Consider the following 21,936-nt stretch of genomic DNA (forward strand, 5'->3'; position numbering starts at 1 on the left):
AATTTCACAAAGCACCTGCCATGCATTGTTGGCTGATTAGAAATCTCCACTGCCCATTTAACCAGACAGCTCAGAAAACCAGATTGCTTTTTCTTACTAATTCTACCACTCCAAATAAATAAATAAATGAACATAAAAGCAAAAACTAATTTCAATATTCTCAGAAAAACAACATTTCAACAAAATTCTATACAGCACCTTTTCTGGTGGTGGTGGGGAGTACAAAATGTTGAGCTTAAAAATCAGCACTATCAAAATTAAATGTACGTTTTCTAACTGTTCTCAACGATTTTGAGATTTCTCTGATTTCTAATTTTCTAATGCTTTCTCGAAAAAGCATTGGCCATGCCTGTTAAACTAATAGGATTCCTTCTTTATTGCCAAATTCTTTGATTCTATATATCTTTATATGCTGTCTGTATGTCTCAAACTACCTTTTTGTGATTGTTAATTTTTGAGTAAGATTTCCCCAATATTCTACGCTTTGCTTAAATTACGATGCATATAAAAATACGGAGCAAGTTCCACAATATCTGTGAAGTTTGGCCGATTGTTTGTTTAAACAACTGTCCCCAAAAAAGAAATGGAAAAAAAGAAAGGTAGTGTAGCAACTAGAAAAAGCAAAAGTATTCACTTTAGTAGGACATAGCCCTCAGCTCTGAAGCTGTTTGTTAATAACTTTTATTTGTTAGTAAAGCTAGTGTAACGTAAGAAAGTTCAAGTATCGCTAAATAATGACCCAATGTAAATATAGATTGCAGGGCATTTTTACTAAAAATTGCTTAGTAAAATTTGACAGCACAAACACTACATGTACCGAGCTTTCCATATGGAACAATAGTCCAGCTAAAGAACAATTATGACATTTAGCCAAATCTTGCATAGAAGTGGTCAAAATATATTGCACCTCAGAACCAAAATATAGTCTAAATATTTCCGTTTGTTGTAAAGGTAACTTTGCAATAAAGCTTTGCTCTGTGTCTGTTATGGAGGCTTTATCTCCTCCCCCTGTGGGGATGTACATAAGTTGACATTGTCTCAAAAGTGGAAAAAAGAAAGAGAAAAAAATGTATTATATATAGATATAAAATTAAACATGGACAGTGGCATACGCCAGAAGCCATTCTATTTAATTTTTTGTAGTCCTTTGTTATTTACAAAAAGGCATGCCAATAAAATAAAATGATATATTACAGTATTTATAATATTCTTTTAAAAAGTTCAACCACATTTTTCAGCTTTTGTTGTTGTTGTGCTGTTTACAATGTTGCCTGTACATATGCATGTATTTTTTTTTATTTTTATTTTTATTATACACATTGTAGGAGTAAGTGGGGTAAGTCTAACAGGATAGAAATGTTTTGTTCCTTGTGGTATCTGGTACAGCAGAATTCTTCAACTGATTTCATGATAGCTAGACTATGCATTTAAAAAGTCCAACTTGGCACAGATGTCTTTCGAATGGCTTGCTTTCTACAAGACCCTTGTTGCGGGCATCTAGGCTGCGAGATTCTATAGGTCAAGCCTCTGCCAGCTATCTAAAAGGCATTGCTATTTGTTTGTTTTGCTTTTGGAATATTTTGAGTGATTATTTTGTGTGTGTGTGTTTTTGCCCTTTTATAGATACAATTTATTTGGTCCACATTCAAACAGCTTGTTTTCTTTCATCGCGCCCTAAAAAAAGTTCAGTACACCTCCCTTTTTGCAACCAGGCATTCTAAACGATTCATAGCAGCCTATGCCTTCTCTTTTAAGCTGCATGGTGGAACAGAGTCTTGGTTATAGTGCAATACAACCTTTGGCCCATCAGCGAGAACTACTCCACAAGCCTGTGCCCTTAAAAAACAAAGAAAAACCCACACAACTGAATTCTCAGTATGATCGACTCGTTGAAGGTGACACAATGAAACATTTCAAAATATTGAGATGCCCAGGTACTAACTAGAAACACAAAAATTATGTTCCCACCCACCCCCAAACCCCCCAGGGTGAGACTCCCGTCAATTTAGAGTTAAGACTAGTTGAGAGGTAGCTCTTTCATCCCTACCTGAAATTTGCAGGACTGGTTAAAATTATGACAACAATGTGGGATGAAATGCAAAGTTGGTGAAGGCACACGACATATAGGACACTTTCTCTCTCAGCGCTGCACCCATGTCACACGGCTACTTTGCTCATCAAACGTGTGATGTTCTACTAAACGTTGGTTTTTAACATTATGGTTATTGTTGCTAGCATTTTGGTTTGCTTTTCCTGTAAAAAAAATAAACAAACAAATGCAAAAAGCAAAGAAAATCGTGCAATGTCAAGACTGCAAGCTGCAGGAAATCTGCCAATGGAAGAACGCTAAGTAGAGGCCACTTTTCTGGGAATCAGCTTGTGCCCCATTGTTGAGTTCCTTGCATCAGAACGATCCCAAAGGACGCAACCGCCAGCATGTAAATATGGCACACAGTGCTGTAAACTTCCCTGTCGTAACCCTACCCTCCTCGATAAAATTGCTTTATAGATCTGCTGAAAATTGCACCTTTGAAAGATAACGTGCTGTTTCCGATAGCACTTTTTCATGTCTAACAGGGGGGGGGGGGGAGTTACCTACACTGCGGAATGGAGGCTAAAGAGTAATTGCGAGTATTGCAGGAAACAAAACTACCGGGTGGGTTTTCTTGAAGCCCTAAAGCACTCTTTGACAGCGACATTGTATTAAGAAACCATTGCTGCATGGTCTTTTTCCATCAGAAGGCTTTTAAGAGCAGCATTTCCCGTTTTTGCTGTTTCTTTTAAAAAGTGCAAAAAATATATGGCTGCATGGTTAATAAACATACACATAAACAGGTCTCCGTCGGTTGGTTTCACATTTTTGTTCTTCCTAGAGGAGGTGCATGGAAAGATCTAAGGATTGGTAACTTGGCGGAAGGGCATAGATATAGCTAAGAGTAACTCTCCCAATACAGTGTGCCGTAGTCAGTGGAGTGCCACGAACATATGGCTTAACACAAGGCCTGGACAGCATATTGAGTGTCTTGTGATTTTATGATTCCTCATGCATGATTCCTGATCACAGCATGCCATCATGCAAATCATTTCTATGCATTGAAACGAGCACAATTTTATTTTATTTTATTTTTGGAATCAGCCTGAGCGAGTTTTGGCAGGCTGAAAACACCTGATTATCCCCATCTCCCAAACCATGGTGAAGCCCATATAATAAAGAAGTATGCAGATAATAAATACCAAAGGAACTATGATGATTAAATGACATGGGCTAAATATGTGTCGTTTCGTTTCAGCTTTTTGTCGTTGCTCAATTTGTTTCCCCCCTTGTTCTAATTTTTTTGTTTTTCTGTTTGTTTTTTTGGTGCTTAAACTAAATGTCAAGTATGAAAATCTAGTTTTGCATGAGCAACCCAACCCTTCAAAGTGATGGTTTTTTTTGTTTTTGTTCTGGGTTTCCTTTCAATAAAATGAGAAAAATAAAATCCATTTTGGCTGCTTCGGAAAAAATATATACGAATCCTAAAGCAGCAGATTTGTTTGTTTTTCCTTAAGTGTGTGTGTGTGTGTGTGTGTTTTATTTTGCTTGTTTGTCCTAAGTTGCATTGACTGATGTGGAACATGCAGTATCCACCTGCCCAAACAGTATAAAATCCTTTTTTTTTTTTACCCCGCCTTTGCATTGTTTCCTGTTTTTTTTAATATATTTGCCTAGATGGGTCCGTTAAACAGGTGGTAGATCACTGCTTTGAGATGCAACATGGTCACACAGTAAGCAGACTATGTTTGGTATAGGATCTTCAGGTAAAGTGTCTCCACAGCTGTTCACTATTGATATATATTTTATCGGGAAGTTTGTAAACAATCTTTTCCGCTCATACTTTTTTCCCTAGAGTTATTAATGTTACGGATCATCTCAATATTTGGGTTCCCTGGTGTCTCTTTGCCTTTTTGCTCTTTCCCGTCTCCCTTCCTCGGCTCGCTGTTTCTCCTTTTCGGGCTTAGTCACACTGTCATAGGATGGGAGGGACGCTGTGGACGGGGTACCTTCTTTTTTCTCCCTGTTTGTCCCTCCATTTTCCATCTTATTGGAGACGTTCTTTCGGTAAATAAAGCCCCTCCTTATTAAGTGAGCCCGGTACGCCCTCTGGATGACCAGTGCAGAGACCTCTTCCTGCTTGCGCCGCAGTGTGGTCGTGATAGGCTCGTAAGACACTTTGGATGGATTCGAAGCCACAAACCTCTCCTCCATCTGCTGCCTCAGGATGTCCAGCTCGCCGCTATCGCCCAGCACCCGCTTGGTAAAGGCAAACAGGATGTCCAAGCAGTGGATTCTATCCCCGCTCACCATCGGCAAGTCCATGGCAATGAGCTCAATAGTGTTGGGCTTCGGGACGCGGAGAGGGTGCTCCAAAGCGTCAGCAAAGTCTGCCAGCTTGCAGTACTCAATGAATTGCGTGGCGTCGGGGTCAAACTTCTCCCAGATCTCGTAGAAGGTCTCAAAGTCGTCTTCGCTCAGCGGGTCGGCGCTCTCCTCCGTAGCTACGCTGAAGTTCTCCAGAATGATGGCAATGTACATATTCACCACAATCAGAAAGGAGATGATGATGTAGCTAACAAAGAAGAAGATCCCCACCGAGGGATTCCCGCAGTCGCCTTTGAAACCACTCCCGGGGTGTTCCTTAGTCAAATCACAGTCCGGTGGCCTGTTGAGGATGGGCAAAAGCAAACCATCCCACCCAGCTGAGGTAGTGATCTGGAACAAGCAAATCATACTGTTGCCAAAAGTCTCAAAGTTGAACATGTCATCGATGCCAGCCTCGTGCTTGACGTAGGCAAAGTTGGACATCCCAAAGATGGAAAAGATGAACATAACCAGGAAGAGCAGGAGACCAATGTTGAACAAGGCAGGCAAAGACATCATTAAGGCAAAAAGCAGGGTGCGGATCCCTTTGGCTCCTTTGATCAGGCGCAGGATGCGGCCAATACGGGCCAGGCGGATGACTCTGAAGAGAGTAGGTGACACAAAGTATTTCTCTATGATTTCAGCCAAGAACATACCTTAAATGAGATTGGGGGAAAGAAGAAAAAATAGCGTTACAATTCTTTCAAGTAATCACATGCCATTTGCCCAGAAGCAGGTAGTACTGGCCATATTTGAGAGGGAAATGCCATACTAGGTTCATTGAGACTGGCAGTCTTCCTATCTCCATATCCTTAGTATTTGAGTCTTTGCAAAATGCCCATGAGCCATATCAGCAAATTTCCTTTTACAAGGGCACCTCATCTTTTTATTATGACCATTATAAAATGATAGGCAGTGCTTGTTGCCTCGTTATACCCCATGAATCATAAAATAGTATAATCTCTCTTCCCTTCTATTTACTTTGCTCTGTTGTTTAGGATCAGGCTAGATGTAACATCCCGTTTTGTGTGTGTGTGTGTGTGTGTAAATCCCCCCCCTTGTAACAACAACTTTTATACCTTGCTTTTCTATTCAACAATCCTCTAAATGGGTACCAATCGGTAAGACAAAAAACAAAATGTTAAAAACGGCAACAATCCAAATTTCATGTTCAAAGTAGGCGTCGGCGCTTTGGGCAATTGCCAGCAGCAGCAGAAAATATGGAACAAAACTAGGTCATCCAGAGAACCCCAAATGCTCAACAGAACTACTGGCCAATTGTCTAAAAGAGAGCAAGAAAGAAGCAAGGCAATCCCTAGAAAGAGATTTTCACACCTTTGGTGCCACCACCGACAATGCCCTACCCTGCATAAATGCCCACTGCATTAAAAATAGAGCCATCACACAGCGTGGGGCCTCTAAGGGAGCTCTTAATATGAAGGTGGGCTCATATGAGAGAAGGCTGCCCTTCAAGAACAAAGATCATTCAGGACCGTAAAGGTCAACACCAGCACTTTAAATTGGGCCCAGGAACTAATGGCATGAAGTATGATTAATTGGTGCAATATGCTCCTGATAACACTTTCCAGTTAATAAAAATCATTACCAAGGCCTTTGGTGGCTGTCTTCCTCCTGCCTTGCTGTGTGCTGCTAGTTTGTTACTGTTTTGTGGTTTTGTTTTATTATGCTTACTGTATATTAATCTGCATTTGTTTTTAATCATCATATTTTTGTGATCCAGCATAGGACCATTTGGAGCAGGGTACTTTATAGGTACAAATGAAAGCAAATTTGCAGAGTTTAAGCAGAAGAACGGGTGTGTGTGTCCGGGGGGAAAGCAGTTATTTCCCGACTCAAACTTCCTTCCCAAACTACCGTATTTTTTGCTCTATAAGACGCACCAGACCACAAAACGCACCTAGTTTTTGGAGGAGGAAAACAAGAAAAAAAATATTCTGAATCTCAGAAGCCAGAACAGCAAGAGGGATCGCTGCGCAGTGAAAGCAGCAATCCCTCTTGCTGTTCTGGCTTCTGGGACAGCTGCACAGCCTGCATTCGCTCCATAAGACGCACACACATTTCCCCTTACTTTTTAGGAGGGAAAAAGTGAGTCTTATAGAGCAAAAAATATGGTATTTCCCCACAGAAATCTGACCAGCTCTGATTTTACAAGCTGGGAAGCAGTGATAAGTTAATGTGCAGTACAGTGGTATCTCGGTTTTCGAACACAAGACCGTTCGAGTTCTGAAACGTTTGAAAACTGAAAACTCAATATGGAAGCCTCAATACTGAAGCCACGTTTCCTGTTTGACTTCTGAGGCGCATTCGAAAACCGAAGCATTTACTTTTGGGTTTAGGGCATTTGAAAACTGAAACGTTCGTCAACGGAGACATTCGAAAACCAAGGTACCACTGTATTAATTGCACAATCCTATGCAAGTTTACTCGGAATCCGATGCACATCTACTCATTTTCTCTTCTCGCAAGCGCAGGCCTTTGCGCTGCATGCGCCCCGCAGAAAACACCCATATACTCACCCACGATGGAGAGAATGACAACCACAAAATCAAAAATGTTCCAGCCAATAGTGAAGTAGTAGTGACGCAAGGCAAACATTTTCAGCACACACTCGCATGTGAAAAAGATAACAAAGACCAGGTTGATCCAGTAGAGGATTTCTTCCATCTGTTTGCTCTGTTGGTCCGTCTCAACCATCATAGTCACCATGTTGAGGCAGATGAGCAACATGATCAGTATGTCAAACGCTTGCTGGGTGACAAAGTCGAAAACAGCTCCTTGGACTCTATTCTGTTACACCGGACAGGAAGAACGCACAGTTAGGGAGATGCATGTATTTGTAGTATGGGACAATTCACTGCATACATCCTCTACTGCAGCTGATTTGTGTGTTTACATCACGTGGGGATGGGGGGCGGTTTGTTGGGTTGTTCTTATTATGTATTGCATGTTTTTATATTGTATTTTTATGTTGTAACCGCTCCGAGAGTTGTGGGTACAGGCCGGTGTGCAAATGTAATAAATGATAATAAGAAACATATCTGGCCTCACAATCCCATTTTGTAGTGAAGGGTGAAACACACAGCGCAATTCTGTTCATCACCAGGTATGTGTGGAAATGTAAAGGACCCCTAGATGGTTAAGTCCAGTCAAAGGCAGCTATGGAGTGTGGCGCTCATCTCGCTTTCAGGCCAAGGGAGCCAGTGTTTGTCCACAGACCGCTTTCCGGCTCATGTGGCCAGCATGACTAAACCGCTTCTGGCACAACGGAACACCGTGATGGAAGCCAGAGCGCATGGAAACGTCGTTTGCCTTCCCTTAGCAGCGGTACCTATTTGTCTACTAGCACTGATGTGCTTTCAAACTGCTAGGTTGGCAGGAGCTGGGACAGAGCAACGGGAGCTCACCCTGTCACGCAGATCTGAAACGCCAACCTTCTGATCGGCAAGCCCAAGAGGCTCAGTGGTTTAGACCACAGCGCCACCCATGTCCAGGATGCAGATTAACATTAAAAGGTTCTAGCACAAGAACCTTCTTCCTAAGAACCCAAATGATTAAACCACCTTCGAAGAGTAGTCGCAGCCCTGTTATGCTGCTTCAGGAGATCACTTAAATGTAACAAAAACATAATAATGCTGAGTATTCAGGGCTGGCAGTGACTTAGGCAATGTGCCATGGTCTAAGAGCCCTAGAAGGGCTGCTTGGTCCTCCCATTTGACCCTCCTGCCTGCTCCCGGTCCCTTGATTATGTAACAATGCCAGGGAAATTATCCACCATTTTGATTTTTCCACAGTGCCCTGATGTTCTTGATTTTTGTATCCACTCTGGAACACCGCAGGGAAATTAAAATGATGGGTGGCTTGAAGCTCATAACAGTGTGACAAGGTGCAGTGGGGCAGTTGGAATGGGGCACTCTGAAGAAGAAGAAGAAGAGTTTGGATTTGATATCCCGCTTTATCACTACCCGAAGGAGTCTCAAAGCGGCTAACATTCTCCTTTCCCTTCCTCCCCCACAACAAACACTCTGTGAGGTGAGTGAGGCTGAGAGACTTCAGAGAAGTGTGACTGGCCCAAGGTCACCCAGCAGCTGCATGTGGAAGAGCGGGGAAGCAAACCCAGTTCACCAGATTACGAGACTACCGCTCTTAACCACCACACCACACTGGCTCTCGTAGCGGTGGGGCCTATAACCTGCTTCCAGCTCTGGATGTTATTATGCACATCACAACCATGTAAGATAGATGCATGTTGTTATTCCCACCAGCTTGGGGATGGGGAGCTGAGGCTAAGAGATTGCAGCTGGCCCAAGGCTATCTGCTGGTAGGTGAGAATTGAAGCAGGGGCTTCCTGAGGTAGCTTTGTGCCTCAGCCATGACACCACGCCAGGTCAAAATAAGAAGGGATCAAACCTCAAAGAGCAAGAGCTGGATGCTGGAAAAGTATGAAGACAGTCTGTATATGATGTTTGTTTGTTAATGTGAGGTGTGATATGCCTAATAAAGGATTTTGAATTGAATTGAAAAGTATGAAGACTTTATTTGAGTGTACAAGGGGCAACATATTGGGAATAAGCCCGAAAACTCACCAGAGGCCTTGGAATTGGCTTCTGAGGTTTCTTGGAGCCCAGTTTTTTCATGGCGTTGTAGTATTTCTTCTGCTCCTCTGTCATGAAGATATCCTGACCTCCAAAGTAAAGGAAGGAAAAGGAAATAAAGCTGGTTACAATCTGTTCACCTTTGCTTAAAGATGAAGGTACAACTGAAGTGGGGTAGCCATTTCTTCTTACTCCATGAGGTAAAAAATAATAATAATGGAGAAAATTACATTGTCACTGGCAGACAATGAGAGAAGATACGCTAGTCCCTGGTAGTTCAGGACTTAGAATCTATTTAGTGGTTTTGAAGAAGCTATTGGATCTAAGTTCAAAATGTGGTACAATAATTGCTTGAAATGGAACTGTATGATGGCAGCTCCAAGTAGCAAGTCTTTTGTGTGAGACTGCTGTGAATGTTTTGTTCCAGTATGGTGAAAAATCACAGAAACAGAAACATTCATTTGAGGGGACAAAAAGGTCCTCTCTGTGAAGAAGACACATTCACACAACCATGCCACCATGTGGCAACTGTAGTGGCAACCTGCATGTGTGAATCAGTTCTTTCGTAAGCTGCAAGTTTCAGGGAATTCCATGGGTTATTTATTGGAAGTTAATTCAGAGAAAAGGGTTTGAGGGTCCTTTACGCTAGTCAATATGAAAAGTTGACCTATCTTTTTCTTTTGCTGATTGAAATTGTCAATGATGACACCGATAAAGAGATTCAAGGTGAAGAAGGATCCGAAGATGATGAAGATGACAAAGTAGATGTACATATAGATGTTGTCCTCATACTTGGGCTGCTGATCTTGCTGTGTGTATAAGAGAAAACAATATACATATTTCAGGAGCTGCAATCTGTAAGAGGGATTTAACAAAGGCTTGAAAATCTTTGCAATTCATTCATTCATTTTTTTTATCATCAAATGTGCGCTCTGAAGTTATTGTCCCCCTAAGGGGCGGACTTTGGTAACCTTTTGTAATATAGTGCCCTGTGCGAGGCCAAACTTGGGCGCCCCAAAATGGATTTTCTTAATTACAGATCTTCTCAATTTTGTGCCCGTCAGTTCTACACTGTTGCCAGGGACTCCCGGCTGGCTGCCCAGGAACATACAAAGACAAGGAATGTTCTGAGCTTCCTTTCTTATTTCATTCTTTACAGAGAGAGGCTATAGAACCCAGCCTCTTGGAGAATGGCATTGTCCCAAGTGAATCTCCATGCCCCGTCTCTCCCACTTCCTCATTCGTTATTTCTATGGGTGCTGCTACGTGCCTTCTGTCTTTGAGCTCTTTGCTGTCCTACTTTCAAGGCTTGTCGGGTTCTGGGAGATGGAGAGTCTGGAACGCTTTCTAAAGAAACTGTGTCTGTCAGCTGTTGCCTCCCCCCCCTCCATGATTCCTCCTCTCTCGTTATTTTCCAACTTTTCCCCTCATCTGCGTCTGAGCTGTAACCACCCTCAAACCCCTGTTGTAAATCTGCCTTCTTCTTCTCTGGAAGGGTCAGACTGGGAAGGCGGTCTCCACCATTCCTCCTCTGCCCAGTCCCTGACAGCCCTGTGCAGAGAAACTGCCCACACCATTCTAAAATCCGATGCTCGTCCCCTGACCCAAAGTTCCATAGTAACCCAGAGTGAACATAAAGCTCTGGCAGGATTGGGTTTATTCAGTGTTGCAGGATTCTGCATCGCATATTCCTCATATACAGTAGCAGTCCTTGGGGTCCTAGGACAGTTGGATCGGGATGAGGGAGCAAATTGTTTGCAGCTATGACCTTGCAAGGTGGCATTCTTTGTATGTATAAAATGACATGGAAAAACATTGTTTCAAATACCAGCTCTGTGATAACAGTGACAGAAGTGGATGCACTTTACCTTTCTAGAATCTACTGCTGCATACATTATGTCCATCCAGCCTTTAAAGGTTGCCTATAGAGGGAAACACACATTATTTTAGAGGGAAATGATTTTTCTCATTAAAAAACAAAACAAAACAAAGCAAAAAACACCGGTATAGAAGGACTATATAAAAGAGCATCTCTTTGTAGGTCATTTGGTACATAAAATATTCAACAATTTGTTTGGATATAGTTTGCAGGATAGTGACTGGCTCATCTTTCCTTTTCCACCTACAGTTTGGGTGAAGGCAAATTTAATAATATGGGCCCTCCTGTTGGCTAATGGTTCCTTCGATTGGTTATGCCATTTCTTATGAATCCATGTCACTCAGATTGTAATCAAGTTTCTTTTTTCCTTAGGAGGGAATTTACTAATGCGCTCGGAAGCAACTGATTTCATGTGCAAATTCTCTTGGCCACCAGACTCAGTTCTTTACAACAAGAGCCTTCTCTGCAAACTGCGTATAATATACCAGAACCGGCTTGCCCATTAGGCAAGCACCCTTCTTGCCGAGTTTTGGTGAGAGGGGGTGCATTTTGGTGCATGGCAGAAATGGTGGGGTGCAGTGTGTGTGTGGGAGTCCCATTCCCATTTTGCCTCGGGTGGCAAAACAGGGTGTGCCACCCCTTCGATATACTAACTACGAATGATCAATCTATCTGATGCGTCTCTTCCGTAAATCTACACAATTCAAATTGGTTTTACAGTGATTTGTCTGTAGGAAAAAAGAGCAGTAAAAAGGATTTATACGCAAAGCTGAGTTAAAGAAAGCAAAGTTCAAAAGGTTTGTACATAAACATGCTTTTTTGTTTTGGACCATTTTCCTTGAAATAAATATCCAGTAAATTAATACAGCACACACCATCTCGGCTTCTTCACTCCATTGAAGTTATTACACATTGCTGTGTTGTACCTCATATATAGAGCAATATTGGGAACAACCCCTTGGGAGTCTCCCTAGGCTACACCCCTTTCCCAATGTCACACACAACACACCATTCCTGTTCTGAACCCTCCCTGAGTGCTTCTGCCTGGCTGCAATGAGTGTTTGAACTGCGATAATGCCTCTTGCTTTCCTGGAAGGTGGAGGGAGAGATCAAGACATATTTGTGGTGTGTGTAGAAGCCTCTGACATTTGCCCCACTGGAATGTAACAATAAAACAACGAACAGGGTGGTGATGCAATGACTACTGCATTGAACCACTGACATATTACAGGTGCAGGTATTTGGGGCTTATTCTTGGTTTTTTATGTGAGAAGATAAAAGAGTGTAGTTTTCTCTGCCAACTGCAGAGTTGGGTTGAGGGGATCCAGCCTGGGAGAGTTTGGAATAGGTAGGTTAGTTTTAGGAGGGTGATCATTCTGATCATGGCTATTTTGTCTGAGAGAGTGAAATTCATGTTATTCCATCTCTTTAGGTCTTTGTTAATTTGTCGCCACAGGGGCTTGTAGTTGTGGAGGTATAATTTATTGAGGTTTCTCGTTATTTGTACCCCTAGGTATCTGAACTGGGTGTGGCAAAGTTTTAATTTGGTGACCTTGGTGAGTCACTGACATATTACAGGTGAACTCTTCATTTACCGCATTTGCTATTGTTTAAGATAAAACTGATTTGGGAAAGAAGCCACTTTTGCCATTTTCTTATAGACGTTTACAGATCATTGCCTTGGTGATGTTATCTTGTGTCAATCACTGGACTGTACAAAGGTCACAATTTCACATCCATTGCTTGGCCCACGTTTGCCTCTGACAAACCCCACCGATGGCATGCAGCTCTCGGAAGGTTCTCTGTGGCCCTTAAGGCAGAGAATATTCCTCACTACTGATATATATTGGCTGGGATGTGTGAATGACTTGTTGGGCAGCACAGAGGGCTGCGGAAAGGCCTCTCCATGCATGAACTAAACTCACTTGATTGGATGGAAGGCATGCAAATGAAGTGGATAAAGGGTGACACCCAACTATATTCTTCCACCAGCAGAATAGTCTTCCGCCCACACAAGGGAACTTTCACTTCCTCCTCTACACTCCCCCCCCCAAACCTATTTGGTTGACACTCTGTAGAAGATACTGGGGGCACAGCATGAAGGACACGAAACTGAAGTCTCATTGCGTGAACTGGAAATTCGCTTGCACATCTGGACATCAATCAAAATAACTGGAACAGTACATCTAAAATGGCCAGGGGAAATTCTCAACCAACTATTCTCCCATTTCCTTGCTGCCACATTCCTCTCTTCACAAAGTTTCCCAATCACCTAGCTCAGACTTCACCCTGCTCAGGAGACGATAACCTGCCACAGTACACAAGTACAGTGGTACCTCAGGTTAAGTACTTAATTCATTCCAGAGGTCTGTTCTTAACCTGAAACTGTTCTTAACCTGAAGCACCACTTTAGCTAATGGGGCCTCCAGCTGCCGCTGCACCGCCAGAGCACGATTTCTGTTCTCATCCTGAAGCAAAGTTCTTAACCCGAGGTACTATTTCTGGGTTAGTGGAGTCTGTAACCTGAAGCGTATGTAACCTGAAGCATATGTAACCCGAGGTACCACTGTACTGTAAAGAACAACCCAACCTCTTGAATCCTGACTGGTAAATGGGAGAGAGGTGGTAATAGTTAAGCTTCTCTTCCCTCCTTGAAACCTAACTAGCCAAAAGATTAAAATTGGGTCTTGTTCTCTCTCCACAGGCAAGAAGATACTATTGGCTTCATGAATTTGCTGTTAGAATTCCTGCTCCATGATTGCAGTCATGGGATTTTTGTCTATCACATGACGGTGTATGTTTTGACTCCACAGAAAGGGAAGTGACAGAGACAGGATGTTTGTGTTACTGTGTTCTGTGAAGTGGGACTATTGTCCTTTGTTCTTTCTCTTTGCTGGCTGATGCTAGAGAGAGAGAGGGAGCCATGTTGCAGTGCTCCGTGTGTGTTTATATGTAAATAAAGTAGATTAGCCAAAATGCTGAGTTGCTGAGGTCTGTTACGCAAGCTGCGAAGACTGCGGATCCCTAAGTGTGCTGATGTCTGTTGGCATCGGTCGCTGTGATGTTCGGGCTGAAGAAAGCTTTTGAAGCTCCCGAACGAATGACCAGGAGGGAGAGAACATGCCAGTAGGGCATGTGTTTCTACCAGGGTCCTACTTGAGTGTAGGACGAGCGCCTGACATTTGCATGGGACTTCACACGGGGAAGCCAATATTTGCAACCATTAAACATTGAACAGAGATAACCCATTACTTCCAGGAGAAGTCAAGCTACAAAGGCAGAACTTACAATTTGCAGAAGGGCCAGGTACCCTGCACCAACATTGTCAAAGTTAATCTTTACGTTCTTCCACCGGATCTCCGTTTCGTTGGGATTCATGAGCTTCTCGCAGTCTGACTTGTTGTTGACTTCTTCTATCTCGAATCGATACTCGGACGTCTCATTAAAGCAGTAATGATACTTCCCAGCAAAAAGATTAACCCCCATTATGCTGAAAATCAGCCAGAAGATAAGGCAGACCAACAACACATTCATAATGGATGGTATAGCTCCCACCAAGGCATTCACAACCACCTGTATTAGAAGTGGGGAGGAAGGAGGAGAGAGTTTCAGTACAGAAGAGAGGATGAATTAGAAGCAAAACAGACATGCCTAGTTTTAATGGGGGGAATCAAAAGCTAGTTGCAATAAAAAAAAGATACCCTCTCTGTCCACTGTAATTTTTTAAAGAAAGACTTTATATTTCAAGAGATTGTTTGGCAACTTATTCTTTTGGTTTTGCCGTTCAGTAAAACATGTGGTGGACGAAGAAAGAGATTATACCTTATCTTGATAAGAACAGGACCGCTGGTTGACTCCATCAGCTAAGTCAGAGAATGTGGAATTGAATAGGCTTAAAGAATTTCCGCCAGCAAAAATTTCCCCCTTTAAAACCAGACTTATGGAATTTATGGGCAAGGTGTATCCTACTCCCATGTAGAAAAGTGAGGGGTTTTGAGCCATTTATTTCAAATGGGAGTAGGAATGGGTATCAAGGTTGCTCTAAGGCTTAGCAGTGGCTTAGTGTAAAAACAATCAAGGCTATATTTATTGTTTGATAAGCAAGGCCAATCATATCTGAAGAGCTGAGCATGCATGTTTGCAAGCTCAAAAAGAAAAGCCATATTCCCTCCCCTGAAACAAAGCAAATGAAATCAATACTTTTTCAACAGGGCTTCCCTCCCATTTTTTATTTTTATTTTTTGATCCCTGCCACTACAGATGATATTTGTGAAAATACGAATAAAGTCTAATGGAGAAAAGTTAAGCCATCTTTAACAGAGCCAGGTGAGTTGTCATTTATTTATTTTTATTAGGATTTCCTATGTTGGGAATGAATGAAGAGTTTAGGCTGCAATGCTATACACACCTGGGAGAAAACCTTGTTGAACTGATTGCACTTTGAAAGACTTAGAAAGCTGACTTACATTAAAGCTGACTTACATTAAGTTAAACAGTTGGTCCATATAGTTCAGAACTACCTACTGTTGACTGGCAGTTACTCTTTTGGGTTTCAGACAAGAAGTCTTTCCCAGTTCTACGTGGCATTGCCAGGGATTGTATCTGGGGCATGCAGAGAAAGTGTGTCCTCTACCACTGATCTACTTCCTCCCTTTCCATTTTTCTTTCAAAACGGTCTTCAGTCTTCTCTGGGTACTTTGGACTCAAGGCTCTTATCCTTTGATTAAGACGTATATATTGCTCCTCCCAGCATCTTAAACGGGGGATTAAAAAAAACCAATGCATGTCTATTCTATAATGTTTGACATGCATTTTGTCACACAGATTCTGAAAGTGTGCCATTCTGAATCTATGATTCCAAAGGATGGGGAGCTATTAAATGCTCATTTTGGGACCAAAGCATTTTTTTTGCTTCCTTTCAGTTTTACAGTTTCTGTGCAGTAGCTATCAAGTCCCCATTACCAAGCAATTACAGTTTCTTCCAAAGCCATCCACACCTCAACCAGCAGTCTCTGAGGCTTCTTTTGCAGTGAATTAGGATTAACGGGATAGCACTGACATTGCGCAAGCACTTATTTCCTTGCCAGCAGGTGCCACTGTTGCTTTACATACGGTATGGAAAAGGCAACCGCTTGCAGTGTCACACACCGCAATCTATATGTATGTGCAGCACTGCCTGCAGAAAAATACGTCATGTGTAAGGCAGAATGCGTAAAAAAATCATCACACCCAATAGTCAATTGATTTCTCTGCATATACTTGCAAAGTAATAATAATAATAATAATAATAATACATACGCTTAAATTCAGAACCTTCAGTCTAAATCTCAGATCCTGATATGAGCTTCAGAATTTGTCCCTTCTATAGCCACAATTTCATAGAATCATAGAATCATAGAGTTGGAAGAGACCACAAGGGCCATCGAGTCCAACCCCCTGCCAAGCAGGAAACACCATCAGAGCACTCCTGACATATGGTTGTCAAGCCTCTGCTTAAAGACCTCCAAAGAAGGAGACTCCACCACACTCCTTGGCAGCAAATTCCACTGTCGAACAGCTCTTACTGTCAGGAAGTTCTTCCTAATGTTTAGGTGGAATCTTCTTTCTTGTAGTTTGGATCCATTGCTCCATGTCCGCTTCTCTGGAGCAGCAGAAAACAACCTTTCTCCCTCCTCTATGTGACATCCTTTTATATATTTGAACATGGCTATCATATCACCCCTTAACCTCCTCTTCTCCAGGCTAAACATGCCCAGCTCCCTTAGCCGTTCCTCATAAGGCATCGTTTCCAGGCCTTTGACCATTTTGGTTGCCCTCCTCTGGACACGTTCCAGTTTGTCAGTGTCCTTCTTGAACTGTGGAACAGGGCAACTTCTGGAACAGGGCAACTAGTGAAAATGTAAAGCAGTGCAATTATTGGCCAGGCATTGTGACTTTAAAACTGCTTTGGCATTTGGGGTTGCTCTATTAATCATAAAATAGGACCTAAGTTTTCTCGCTCTTCTACTCATTCACTTAAATATACGTAACCAATATATATACTGTATATATGCTTTACCTAAACAAATGGTAAAAAATCACCATCAAGTATTATGAGAGGGAACATGGCTTTTTTCATGTGACTGTGTGTTAGAAATTGTCAAGAAATACATGCATGTTTCATAGCAATACTATCAACCTCCGCCCCCCCCGGAAAATACAGCTGAGTACATTCTTTGAAATGTAAGTTATTAGAGCATAGAGGAAAGCAAAAGACCTACATTTAGTGCTTCTTAGCAAGATCATTTCAGCTCTTATTTTCTTTCATTTTGGCTCAGATTGTTCTTTTTTATTGTTTGAGGGGTATAAGATTGAATCAGTGCTAATAACAAGGATGGGGAAACGCTGCAAAATAGCCCAGTAAGCGAATTTTGATTTGCTAAACTAAGAAAACAACACCTTTCTAACTCTATATGGGTGAAAATCTTTTATTGCTATCTTCAGATTATCTGGCAGAAAATGAAAAACTAGCCTTCATCATATCTGTGATCCATCTAGTTTATTAACCTTTCTCCCAAAATGTCAAATATCCAGCAGTTGAAAGGTGACAGTGAACTGAAGGTGTTCTGGGCTCCCTGAAATTTCTCAGATTTTACATCCCTTCAGACATGGGCTACATTTGTGCTAAAGATGGGTTTTCCACTAGAGACACCTGGTCCTGCCTTGAAACATCTGAGGTACCGTATTTTTTGCTCTATAAGACGCACCAGACCACAAGACACACCTAGTTTTTGGAGGAGAAAAACAAGAAAAAAATATTCTGAATCTCAGAAGCCAGAACAGCAAGAGGGATCGCTGCGCAGTGAAAGCAGCAATCCCTCTCGCTGTTCTGGCTTCTGTGATAGCTGTGCAGCCTGCATTCACTCCATAAGACGCACACACATTTCCCCTTACTTTTTAGGAGGGAAAAAGTGAGTCTTATAGAGCAAAAAATACGGTAAGTCCCACTAAGGGGTCTTACTCCCTAGTAAATGGCACTGCAATCCTAAATGTGTACTTACTAGAGAGTAAGCCCTATTCAAAACAGCAGGACTTATTTCTGGGTAAACATGTGAAAGATTGCTCTGTAAATCTAGTTCAACTTCATGTCTAAGCGGGCATGGGGACTCAAAGCCTAGACACAATTGGTTATATTATGGAGAAGCTTTAAGCCGTACTGAAATTCATGGCGTTTATGCAACCACAACTTCCTTAGGATTGCCCACAATTCAGTGCACAGTTACATGCCCAGATCTCATCCGAATCAATGGGGCTTAGGCACAATTAACCCTCTGCTGAATTATGCAGGCACAACAACAATCTATACTAGGAAATAAACCATGAAGTACATAGTTTCTGGAAAGCCACTTCCGCCTAGTGGCGGAGCTTCATGCTCCAGCACCGGGGGGCAGAGAACAGGCAGGGACGGGGCTGGCGTACATCCCAGGGCATGGTGCGCATCCTGGGGGCGGGGCATGCATCCGGGGGGCGGGGGGGCAGCTGCGATGGCACCCCACCGGGATCGTGCTGCCGGGGGCGGTGCGCTCCCCCGCACTCCTCTTCCTCTGCCAGTGTTTCTTCCTTAGGAGGAGGTGGAGCTGCGGGCACTCACGACCCTTTCATGTGCGCAGGGGTGTGGGCAGCGACTGGGGGGGATTCCCGGCTGCGTCACTGACCAGGCAACCAAGCCGATTACTCTGGGAGTGTGGCCTGCTTGGTTTAAGCAGGACGCAGCGGGAATCTCACCCCTTTCCGCGCTTCCAGCTGCTCCGGTTTCCCCACCCTCCTGCCCTTTAGGTTTTTTCATCTCTTGACCTTGCTATCGACTTCAGTTGGTTGCCATTGAGGGGCCTGGTAGGACTTCTTCCACTTGGCAAATTGGCCCCGGCCACTTGGTTTTCGCCTACCTCATGGCAAATCGTCACAACTTTGTAAGGTTAGGCAGTTAGGCATTGGAATATTGCTGGAGAAGACAGGAGGGGAGGTAGTACCATCACCTGCCCCGCACATTGAAGGGTATTCCGTTAAAGGATTCCAGGGGCGTGGCCCTGTCCGAAGTCTGGGGAGGCTAGGGCCTAAGGCACAACCCCTATCGGTGGCCCCGGGGGAGCTCCTAGTTGATGTACGTCAGCAGGACTCCCCCTACTGGTGGTTAACCCTTCCCAGACTCCCCGCAGATGGGCGGGAGTCAGATAGTCGGTTAGGTCCAATGCCTAAGCCAATACCGCTCACAATCTGTAGCCAATAAAGTTGTGGCCGTTTTTAGCCCATTAACCTAAAATACTGTTGTCAAGTGTCTTATTTAACCTTCTGGGGGGTCGAGGTTGGGAGCTTGCCAGGGAATGTTTTACGTGGGAGGCATATTACATAATATTTAGGATGAAAAATTCAAATAGTGAATATCTGTGGTTTCTCTGAATGGCCTGAGCTACCTGTTAATAATTTTTTTCCCCCTTATAGAAGTTACCTATGATCTTTGAGGCTGCAATCCTATAAACACTTACTTGGGAGAGCAAATATTCTTGAAATCAGCAGGACTTAATTTGCAACCCTAACTCCACTTACCTGGGAGTAAGCCCCACTGAATTAAATAGTACTTACTCCTGAGCAGACATGGTAAAGATTGACGCTTTAAATATGCTGAGGATCAGGCTAAACATTGCATCTTTCTAACCCCATTTTGGGATGTGTGAATAGCTCAGATCTTCAACTCTGAAATCAAACACGTTTTTTAGGTCTTTGCATAGTAGTTGTAGTTCTTCATTACGTCGTCTCCCAATTCTCTCCCCACCTTTCTACTTTTAATGATATTCTTGCTTGACTTATAATACAGCAGACACCCATAATTCAATGCATGTTTACTCAGAAGTAAGTCTCGTGGTGTTCAATGGAGCCTATTCCTTAATAAGTATGTTTAGGTTTGAAACTGCTGCATTATTTCCTTTGCATACAGACCAAGATGGGTAACCTTGGGCTGGTTTTGCATGAGATTATTTCACACACAAACATTTTGTTTTAATACAGCAACATCAAAATGGCCATTTCCCATTAAAGCCTGGAAATTACCAGATACACTCGGCAGAGGAATCTTCTAAAAATTTCAGGAAAATTCAGGCTCTGTGCTTTTACTTGTGATTTGTTGCTTACACCACCATGACAGGACAAGGGGACCATAAAGCATGGTAAAAAGGGAAAGGAGAATAGGGAGGGAAGCTGAACTACCAGTCAAGGCTGCCAGTCATTGACGACTGGACTGAGAACAACGAGGTGCAAACGAGAGGAATTAAACCAGTACTCTTTTCTTTTGGGATGGCTAAGCTCCTCCACCAACCACCAGGGCTTCCATGAATAACCCCACGCAAGAGATAGAAGCTGTATGGGTTTTCGACCTCTTCTGATTGATACCTTTGGCCGTAGCCTTTTTTTTTATGGGGAAGGGGAGAAGAAAAAACAAGGGGCGGTTCAAATTCTGCTTCTTTGCACCTAGTGATTCTCCCTGTTTCAAAATTACAGCCAGAAAATGCCCCCCTCAGATGCTAGAGGTATCAGAAGCCAGGCTAAATAAGAGCAGCCAAGTGCCAACAGAGAATCTACAAATGACATGTGGTTTGGGCCAATAATGAGGCAGCTTGATATATCTCCCTTTTTTTTCTTCTCTTACAATAAACCATTTAAAAAAAAAAAGGGAGAAGTGTGCAGCAGGGGTGAAGGTGAATCATAAACAGAGGGAGGTGATCAAGTCAGCAGCTGCACCATGATTCTGTTTGTCGTTATGTCTTTCTACCAGTTTGATCAGTTCTAGCATGCTTTTAAAATAAAAACCCCGGTAATCCACAGGCATGCAGAAGGATCAGCTCGCTAATGGCATCTTACCCTCATCCCCTCAAATCGGGACAACGCTCTTAAAGGCCTCAAAGCTCTGAGTGTCCTAAGGGATTTAATGGCACCTAGTTCCGAGTAGCCAAGGGCATTAGCTACAAGGCTGACTAAAGAGACCTACACAGAAAACAGAAAAAAGAAAGAGAAAAAAAAGGAAAAAAGGAAGAAAAAAAAAAAAGAGGTTCCAGACTGTTAGAATAAATCTCCTAGCACTGAAGGTTTTTTTTTTTGTTTAAAATCCATCCCCCCAAGTGGACTGCAGGCAGGCCCAAAGTCCACCCCCGTTTAGATTGATAGCGAAGACATGACCACACCAGCTGCCTACTTCACTTCACTGAAACGACCTGGAAGGAAATAATGCGGTTGAGAGAGGCATAAGAATAAAACAAAAGGGGGAAAAATGTGTGAGATAGAGAAAGAGAAAGAGAGGCAGAGACACACAAGACGGAAACGGGGTCTGTCGGAAGGTTAGGAGCCCAAACGGATGACAAGAACCTTACCCTCGCCCTCTTAACAGTCTGCAGGATCCCAGCAGCTCCCATTAAATTAAGCCAGACAAATTTTTAAAGGTACCTATGAGAAAGAATACAGATAAATACACACACTGCACAAGCCGCCTTAGTTCTCTCATTCAGACGGGGCAGATAGAGGGCCTGCCTTGCTCATTTCCACTGGCGTGACACGGCAGAGATTTGAGGGGAGAAGGGGAAGCGTCTAGGTTCTCACCTCCTTTGGGGAAAAAAAAAAAGCCAACAGCGAAACACACTGAAAAGTGTGCAGCGGTTAAGGGGTGGGGGTAAATCATTTTAAGCTCTTTATTGAGATGCTGGATTGCAATTCATTATTCTAGGGGGACCAGTCCTTCCAGGAAGATGCTATACATTATGGTGAATAAGAATGGTGGTGTACAATTAGAGAGACGTATTTCCTTGCGCCCCCAAACCCACTGCTAAAATGCTTGGGATGGAGCAAACCTTCATGCATTATGGAATCGGTAGGCAAAGCCCACGTATCCCTGCTATATCCTCAAACATTATCAGTGGATTGTTTCTGGCGCCCGCTTATAACAATTTTGATTAGGCAAGCCTAATGTAGAAGTTACATGTGTTTTAATCTCCTTTTAGCTATTGTTTATTTTCATTGTCTTT

General features: G+C 42.8%; 1 protein-coding gene across 2 annotated transcripts in view; it reads right to left on the reverse strand.

Annotated features, from left to right (window-relative positions):
- Positions 1 to 306: 306 nt before the first annotated feature.
- Positions 307 to 21,936, reverse strand: part of SCN8A (sodium voltage-gated channel alpha subunit 8) — a 106,390-nt gene continuing 84,760 nt past the window's right edge. For both annotated transcript variants that reach the window (XM_053375132.1, XM_053375133.1), the window contains 7 exons: positions 20,783 to 20,905; positions 14,180 to 14,464; positions 10,881 to 10,934; positions 9,684 to 9,821; positions 9,004 to 9,108; positions 6,937 to 7,207; positions 307 to 5,055 (listed from right to left, as the gene is read on the reverse strand). In XM_053375132.1, coding sequence (XP_053231107.1) covers positions 3,911 to 5,055; positions 6,937 to 7,207; positions 9,004 to 9,108; positions 9,684 to 9,821; positions 10,881 to 10,934; positions 14,180 to 14,464; positions 20,783 to 20,905 — 2,121 coding nt within the window. In that variant the 3' untranslated portion in view covers positions 307 to 3,910. The remainder of the gene's footprint in view (positions 5,056 to 6,936; positions 7,208 to 9,003; positions 9,109 to 9,683; positions 9,822 to 10,880; positions 10,935 to 14,179; positions 14,465 to 20,782; positions 20,906 to 21,936) is intronic.

Source organism: Podarcis raffonei, chromosome 2, assembly GCF_027172205.1.
Source record: "Podarcis raffonei isolate rPodRaf1 chromosome 2, rPodRaf1.pri, whole genome shotgun sequence".
In the NCBI taxonomy this organism is placed as follows: domain Eukaryota; kingdom Metazoa; phylum Chordata; class Lepidosauria; order Squamata; family Lacertidae; genus Podarcis; species Podarcis raffonei.